At 42.8% G+C, this 8840-nt stretch overlaps 1 protein-coding gene across 1 annotated transcript in view; it reads right to left on the bottom strand.

Moving 5' to 3' along the window:
• Positions 1 to 955: 955 nt before the first annotated feature.
• The window catches only part of LOC102172244 (A-kinase anchor protein 17B), a 28559-nt gene continuing 20674 nt past the window's right edge, over positions 956 to 8840 (bottom strand). The window contains exons 2-5 of the mRNA XM_018044074.1: positions 7981 to 8752; positions 6411 to 6541; positions 4455 to 4686; positions 956 to 2596 (exon numbers count right to left, since the gene is read on the bottom strand). Of these exons, the coding sequence (XP_017899563.1) occupies positions 956 to 2596; positions 4455 to 4686; positions 6411 to 6541; positions 7981 to 8736 (2760 nt within the window). The 5' untranslated portion in view covers positions 8737 to 8752. The remainder of the gene's footprint in view (positions 2597 to 4454; positions 4687 to 6410; positions 6542 to 7980; positions 8753 to 8840) is intronic.

The raw sequence follows: 8840 nt of genomic DNA, 5'->3' as shown, positions 1-8840 counted from the left end.
GTGAAAGGATTACATAAACTGAAATGAAATACTGTCACGTCCTCTCTTCCCAAGTGCCATTTTTGGTGCCCCAGGATTGTTCAATATTTCCTTTGACAAAGCCCAAGTTGTATCACTTCAATCCTGTTGCTTTTCTACGATGGAATGACATGGGGTTCTTCCAAACAAAACAACTCTGCTAATGGTCCACTTTCTGTGTCAGCCTAAAAAAACAATCTGAGCCCTTTAGATTCTTCTTCCAAGGCTTTGTTTCTAAAAGGGCAACTCTTCGAGTCCTATGAACATATTAACAAGATTAATTTCCTTCTGATAGATGTTCAAGGAACCCTCTAATGTCATGAAGTCCAGTGTATGTTCTAGGTGTCATCTCTCTTCTTTTATCTATAGGTATTTCTAGATAAAAGTCAGGAAAGTTTGTTGCTGCACATGGTGTTTGAACCAAATCAAAGAACAAGTAGAAAGATCCTTATGCATTCACTGCCATCCCTTTGAAGATAAATGATGTTAAATAATAATGTTATGACAGCTGAAGAGCCGTAGAGGGCTATCTTAACTCCTCTCAATGTTAATTTGCTCCTTTGATGGCACCAAATTAAAGCTGCAATCGAACTGTAGAAATGTCTGTCCTTGGATAAGAAAGTTTTGCAAGCACATTGTTTTAACAAGTTTTTTAATTGGGATGTTTGGTGTTTCCAGTTTGCTAACACATCTGCCACACACACACACACACACACACACACACACACACACACACACACACACACACACACACACACACTTTGATCTATGCTTTATACTTTGGCAAGAGAAGCAAGGTTTTGCATTTGACCTTGCTCAAGCTCCTAAGTGTTTGCTCTCTTGCTCTGTAGTTGCTAACTACATAGCTATATTTGGTTTTAAATTTTCTTCTTGCAGATTTTTACTGTGAATAAGGGTTTCCTGATCTAAGAAACCTTCAAAACATTTGAAAATAAAAAGAACTAGTGAAGTTGTTTCTTAAATAGTTTCTATAGTCAATGCGCTCCAGACTGTTATGTCTAATGTAGTAACTATCAGAATTCAGCATGAAATCTCCAGAATACTCACGTCTTTTCATCTTTCCTGCATCCCAGTTATATTCTGACCTCCATGGTATCTCTCTTCTTTTGGGAAAACCCCACAAATAGGAAGCATTAGCACTTTTTGATGATGTTACTGGCACTTCAAAGAGCCTATAGTTGACTCTGTGGTCAAATGCACTATCACTAAACTGCCTCCTCTTTCCTATGACAGTGTCTAACTGATCACTGGCACTGGATTTGTGGTGGTGGCTTTCATCAAATAAGTATTGGGGAGCCAGTATTTCCCTCTCTTTGCTGTTGCTGTTCTCATTTCTAATGGAATTGTTTTTACCCTCAAGCCACGAACATCTCAGTTCATAAGCAGACCTCCTGCTTGGTTTCCTAAGCTTGTATTCAGAGTATTTTTCCTCCCCATCATGTTTCCACTCTGCATACAAGGCCTGCTGACGTGACATAATTTCTGGATCACAAGTGATGATTTCATCAGCATCAAGACATCCCTTTCCTGGGCAGCTATCATACGTGGCCACAGACTTCTTTTTCTTCTCTTTGTTTACACTAAGATTATCACTGAGACATTCAGAATCACTGCTAATTTCCTCTAAGAAATCTCTCAGCTTCAAATCAAAGTCTGCTGACCTCTTAGATGAGGAAACTTGGCTTTGACTTGTGGATATGGGATCCTGGACTTGGTAAGCATGAGTCTTTTCCAACAGATGGCTCTTTTCATCAGTTGGGGACAGGCAATCACCGGCTTCACTGGCTGTGTCCCTAAAATGATGTTTAAACTTTTTTGTACATTCTTCAGCATAATCCACTTTTCTTTTCTTTTGTGATATATGCTCAGGATCCCAAGAAAGATCTGTCCAGAGATCATTTTCTTGCACCTGTTGTCTCCTATCTAGATGCTGCATTTGGCTCAAACTGGTTGAGTGATGCTTATGTTTTCTCAAATTGATTTGAAAGCTATTTCCTTTCACAAGAACGGTTCTCTTCCACTGACATGTGCTTGTTATGTGACTTGGTTCTAGGCAGATGCGGGCATATTTTGGAGTTTGATAATGGTTTAAAAGATAGTCAATAAATTCATCTGTTTCATAGATCATCTGTTTCCTGCTATGGTCTCTCTCAACGAATCTGGAAGAATAGGAGGTATTAGAACCATGCTGGTCTTCTTTCTCAAGAGATTGACCTTGAGTCATCATAATTTGCAAGGAATTCTGTTCACAGCTCAAACTTTTATTGTATTCATCAGTTAATGATTTTTCAGCTCTCTCTTTTCTTGCTGAATATCTTATTTTTTTCCCCCGAAGGTGGTGGGAAGATTTACGCAAGTGAGCTCTAGCTCTTTTCTTCATTTTTTGTTTACGTTTATAATCTGACTTGGAAACGTGGTATCTTAGCATTTCCTCCTGATTTTGAAGATACTGAGTGTTTGGTTCTTCTTTCTTCAGAATTCTTGACATGGCCCCCAGAGCATGATGAGCTTTGGAGCCTGCAATATCCACCTTCCGTGGGTAAAATTCTTCAGACTCCTTCAAAGAAAAAGGTTAAAAATCTCACATGAAAAGCTCAACAGGTTAAAAATCTCAAAGAAAACTGTTCTAAAGAGGCTTCTAATTACACCTAGGGTAGATCCAAATTAGGAATAATAGCACACTAAAGAAACAGGAGGTACAAAATTAAATGTCTCCATCTAATAGGAGCTGCTTTGACTAGGTCTGTGCCTGTCCTTCTGTTAGAAAGCACCCCGGTTTACATACCTTCAAAAGCACATAATCCTTTTTTCCTTTGTTCACAAATTGATGGGTCTACTTACTGTTCCAGGTATTGTGCTCAAGGGTGGGAACCTGAAGAGGAATAAGAAATGCTCTACAGCACTCCCTGGGGCTACAGTCCTAGAACAAGAAAAGACTGGTGGGTGAAATATGTGTCTTAAAGGGTCAGTTGGCTTTGTAAAAGCCAAACTGCCTTTTTGGGTTTTATTCCGGCCTCTTCCTAGGGATTACAAGTGAGCATGTCTCTGACCTGCCCACCTCGGTTGGAAACAAGATAGCAAGTAGAAAATATGGCTGTGACAATGGTGCTGTCTGCTGTCCATGACTGCAGGGCAGGTGAAAGGTGTGGACTACGGCCCCCACCCTGCTGGGAGAGCTTGTACTGAGCTCCCACTGACACTCGGCACAAATCAGGGCTTAGAGCTTACCCAGGACTTGGGATTGAAATTTGGTACCACACACATTGAAAGAGAGGAATTCTTCAAAAGAAGTCACTTTTGGCAGTCATTAAGGCAAACTAACGGAGAAGGCAATGGCACCCCACTCCAGTACTCTTGCCTGGAAAATCCCATGGACGGAGGAGCCTGGTAGGCTGCAGTCCATAGGGTCGTGAAGAGTCGAATATGACTAAGCAACTTTACTTCACTTTCACTTTTCACTTTCATGCATTGGAGAAGGAAATGGCAACCCACTCCAGTGTTCTTGCCTGTAGAATCCCAGGGACAGCAGAGCCTGGTGGGCTGCTGTCTATGGGGTCTCACAGAGTTGGACATGACTGAAGCGACTTAGCAGCAGCAGTAGCAGCAAGGCAAACTAAAAAAGATCCAGCTCGCCTTATTGTCAAGATAAATGTGAGGTTTTTCTTATCCTGATTTCATGCAGTTTGATGGGCCATACCAATGAGAAAAAAAAAAAAACAGGTGAGATGGCACATATACCTAAAATCAACTCTACTGAAAATGAATGCCATTCACTCTTGATGTTTCAGAACACTGAATGTGGCTTTTCAAATGAACGCTTTGGTCTTTACTCTGGGGCATCTGCTGAGTCTGGTTATCTTTAGGAGGTCAGTAAGTGGGAGAACAAAAACTTCCCCAGCTGAAACTCTCCAAACAAAACAGCTGGCCTGTGATGTGAGATATTCTTAGCAAACAGTTGAAGACTAGACTAACATGTCTGTTCAAGGCCCTCCTTTCCCGTCTAATCCGGCCACTGATGAATGGCCAGCGAAAGGTAATGTAGGACTACAAACTCCACATCCCTCCTCTTGGTGTTTTCTGTTACCTCCATTAGCAGCTTAAAAGAGTAGGTGTACAAGCTACACTGCTCTGAGTGACATCGTCCCAAAGTTGAGAAACACAGTGTGTGTGTGTGTGCGTGCACGCCAGATGGTGGGGCTGAGACCCAACCCCTTCAGAGAATCTGAGTATCCCTTTGGTTAATGCAAAATTGTGGTTGTTAGAGACCAGCCTATTGAAAACAAACCTCAACGAATACAGTAAGTCTTCAATGGCCACTGGTTAAACAATAGGCTGCTGTTTCAAAGTAAAGGTCATCATGACTCAGAGAGGTCACTAGCTACCCAAACCAAAGAACAATGGAGCGAGAGCCTTACTACAATTTTCCTCAGGAGTGCCCGCATCAGGTAGAGGGCCTCCAGGTGCCTCTGGGTCAGTGGGATCTTCCTCCTCTCCAGGTCTTCGGAAGAGTTGGACCCTGGTTGGGCCTCCACTTTGGCGCTGTCCTTCTGTCTCCTTTGCCGGTGCCTGTCCCTCTCCTTCTGGGTGCGTCTCTTGACTCTGGCCTTTCTCCTCTTTTCCTGGACCTTCCTCTCCTCTTTTCTTTTTCTGGATAATGATTCAGAAGGTGTTTATTGGGCAAAAGGGTTACTCTCTTCCCCACTACCTCCTACCTCACAGGAGTTCCCCAAAATCTCCAGCTACAACACCCCAGGGCTCGACATTAGACCACTGATGACAAAAGACACATCAGCCGAGGCGAGAGATGCATGACTAAGTTGGTCAGTTAGAAACACGCACAGGAGACCTCATGCAGAGAGAGTGTATTTAAAAAACAAACCAAGAAGACTACTGAATTCAAAGGAAGGGCCTCAACCTCCTCCCGCCCCCCGCACTTTCTCAAACCAGAAGCAGGGACTACGGGATCTAGCTTTTGCAGTGATGATTCCATTTCTCTTGAGATCAAAACCTTCCCTGAGCTGGTCACACAGACAGACGCAAATGAAAGTAAGTCAAGGCACTCAGAAAATCTTAAAGGTGAGAACTGGTCTTTAGTGCATACTCCTTAACACAGTGAAGTGTTAGTCACTCAGTCATGTCTGACACTCTGTGACCCCATGGACTGTAGTCTGCTAGGCTCCTCTGTCCATGGAATTCTCCAGGCAAGAACACTGGAGCTGGCAATTCCTTTCTCCAGGGGATCTTCCCAACCCAGGGATTGCACCCGGGTCTCCCACATTGCAGCAGATTCTTTACCATCTGAGCCACTCAGTACATTATCATAAAAACAGGCTGATTTAGAAGAATATGGGCTTATTTTTCTGTTTTCTGAATATTTAAGATGTTTTGGTTAAGTTCTCATAGAAGCATGGAAACCTGGGGGGTGGGGGAAGGGCAGGGGAGGACAACTGCCTGAGGGAGGACCAAGCCCCAAACTGGAGGATGAGCTCAACTGCATGATTGATCTGGAAATTTGGGGGGAATCATTACCTTTACTGGGATCAGTTTCTGGCCAAGTTTCACAGCCAAGACCTTAAGTAACTCTTAGCACTCCGCCAGCCAAAAAACGTGAGAGGCACAGAGAAGACTACTCTTAAACTCCTATAATTTGCATAAAAGGCTGGAAGAATAAACCTGCAAGGGGAGGAGCCAGGAAGGAGGTAAAACTGGTTTTTGGAGCCCTGTAGTTCTGGTCCAGTTGTCCCTTCTTGGCAAACCCTTGACAATCCAATGGTCCTTTCTAGTCTCAAGCTCCTAAACTGGGAAACAATGATCAGCTCAAAGAAGTAAATACATAGGCTGCTTAAGTTCACAGAAAGAACTTGAGCCAACAAGAAAAATGGTCTCAACAGATCCTTCTGGGTTAGTTTGATTATTGATCATCTTATGAAAGAAAATCTTTTCCAAAACAGAAAAGAATTTTTCCCCAAAATTTCAATGGATAGGCAAGGTAAAATTTGGTAAATTTAGGTAAACTGGTGAAACTTGTAAGTTGGCAGGCTAGAATGTTCATGCTAAAAGCACCTGGCCTTTTTTTTTTTTTTATGATTATTAACTCCTAGACAACCTAATCTGGTTGGTCCTACTACTATTCATCATTACTTGCTCCTCCTGACAAGCATACTTTTTAAGTATCTTGTTTTTCACTGCTTTCTCCTTTTGGTTTTGTAACAGTTTAATGGAAAGACAGCAATTTTCTAATGGGTACCAATTCCTGCTCCCCCCCACCATGCTATCTATTAAGTGAACCCTGTAAATCGAAAGTTTAAAAACAGACAAAAAACAACAAAAGCAACAACAACAATGCTCTTCGTTGAACTTGGTCTCCTCACCTTTCAGCCTCTTCCTCTTCTCTTTTCTTTGCTTTTTTCCTCTCTTCCTCCAATTCTTGTAATTTCAGCCTTTCTTGATTTCTCTTCTTTATAGCTCCTTCGCTGAAGTGTTTGGTTGTATCAAACATAACCTGCTCTCAAACAATTCAAAGTATCATTAGAAAAGTTTGCCCGCTGGCTGGGTATGTCCCAGACCAGAGAGCTAAAACTAATTTGTACCTGTCAATGCCAAACCAAGTGAATTAAAAATGCCTTCTCTGCGTCCCAGTACCCATACAGTTATACTGCCTCTCAGTCATCTCTCAAACTGTCCTTGTGGGGTTTCTAGAACTTTCTTTGGCAGAACTTTTGAGGAACTCACCTGACAGCCATATGTGACATCATAGTGCCCGTGTGGACACAAGTTCTAAGGGATGTGAGTATATTGCTTCTGGTTTGTTATACTGATTAACTGAGCTATTAATAATGTTTTTTTTAATCAGCAGAGATAAAAACAGTCCAGAAATGGGGTGGGGGGAGCAAAGATGTAGGAAAAAATTGACCAAAAGAGATACAAGATCTGACTATAGTAATTATTAAACAACTTTGCAAATCTGAAAATAAAGTAAAAGTCAGATTGAGGCACTACAAATAAATCTGCCTAAAAAATATAAGGATGCAGAAGTAGCTATTTAAATATGCATGAGTGACAAACACCAAATTCACCATCACAGTTACCTTTGAAGGGAGTGAGCAGCCTTGACTGAGGATGGTACACAAAGGGGAACATGTTCTCATTCCACTGGTAATGCTTTATTTTTTAAGCTGCAGTGGTACGTGGGTGGTCATTATAGCATTTGCTAGATCTTTTGTCAGACTGAATAGCTCCTAAGTTTCAAACATATATTTTAACCCAAGAAGCCTTACACATAACACACACGCACACACACCCCTGAAGCTACTGAAGCTGAAAGTTCAAATTCACACTAAAGACTGATTTAGAGAAAAAGGGTTTAGCTGCATGAAGGTTTTAAGAACAAGATAACCAGGCATTCAGACAGTCATGAAGCTGTCTTCATGCTGGACAGACAGACTGACTTTGAGAGGAAAGGAACCAGGTTTGTTGGGATTCTGTTTTAGAATTTACCTGACAGTCGTCATTAATGTATAGTTAACTGTGACCCCCACAGCAAAGAGGGAATAAACTGCCTTTTCTTGTTTTCAAGCTGCATGTTGCCCTTTCCCAGCAACTTGTCAAATGGAAGAAGCATATGAGATACTTCCATAAGGACCATGAAGAATCCTTTAATGTCCCCAAGGAGCTGGGCAGAGCCCTGGACTGTAACAACCATCACTTCAAACCACAGCTGGCAGCATGGCTGACAGTAGGAAAATGCCCTAATCATGATGATATTTTGTCCCCAAAAAACACCCATTTATTAATGACAACATAAATCTTTACATTAGCTCTTGATCAGAGCCTCCAGGGTGGTCTAAGGAAATCTGTTCCAAAGGCTTCCTTCTAGCTTTTACTCAAGACCACCTGAACCATGGGAAATTTTTTTTTTATAAAACCCTGGCTGCTCCTTACCTTGATGTTACATGCCAGAGCTTTCCCATCATCTCCTTTAAGCATCAGCTTCATCCCGCGGAGGGACTCCATGGCCTTTAAGAAGTCAGTTGACTCTTGGTACTGTATAAATGCCTCGAACGTCTGCAAGCCAAAGTTGAACCCGCCAAAGCTCCCACTGGTTATAACCTCTCGGTAGGGGTCGAGCATCGGGATATCTACATTCTTGATCTTCCCAAAGCTTTCAAAGACCACCCGAAGGATCTCTTCACACGGCTTCTCCCCACTGGAACCTTTGGGAGCAAACCACTTGCAGGGCAGCCCTTCGAAGTATATGGAATTTGGACTCTTATCATGGTCCTGCTCTTCAGACCCATCACCCATCGGGATGGCCCCATTTTCCTTGGGGAAGTGCTCCCACTCTCCCTGGGCATCTGTCACCATGACTTTTAAGTCTGTTTCCAAGCCGTTTAGCTTGATGATCTTCCCGTGCAACTTGGCCTTCAGGATTTGAACCAAGCTCCGCGTTTCCGCCTCCCCCTCAAATCGGATGAAGCCCCTGGTGCTCTTGGCGAGCCGCACAGTGGTGAACTGGTCAGGACAAATCAGGCTCTTCAGCTGGTCCAGAACTTCCCAGTTAGACACGGGTCTCGAGGGTTCTGGGCTCTCAGGGAGCAACACATTGATCATCAGCTTTGCTATGGGCTTGAGGTAGAGGTGCTGAGCTGCACACAGTTCTGTGGCCTCTGAGTTATCATACACCACCGTGACCGTCATGGTATCCAAAGGAAACCTGAGAGGGTGAAAAGGAACTGTTAGGATACCAAGGGAGGGAAACACAGATTCAGCTTTTGAATGGTGCTAGCATAGAATCCTAGGGA

The sequence above is a fragment of the Capra hircus genome, assembly GCF_001704415.2.
Source record: "Capra hircus breed San Clemente chromosome X unlocalized genomic scaffold, ASM170441v1, whole genome shotgun sequence".
Lineage (NCBI taxonomy): Eukaryota > Metazoa > Chordata > Mammalia > Artiodactyla > Bovidae > Capra > Capra hircus.
This window is presented reverse-complemented; position numbering and strand designations above follow the sequence as displayed.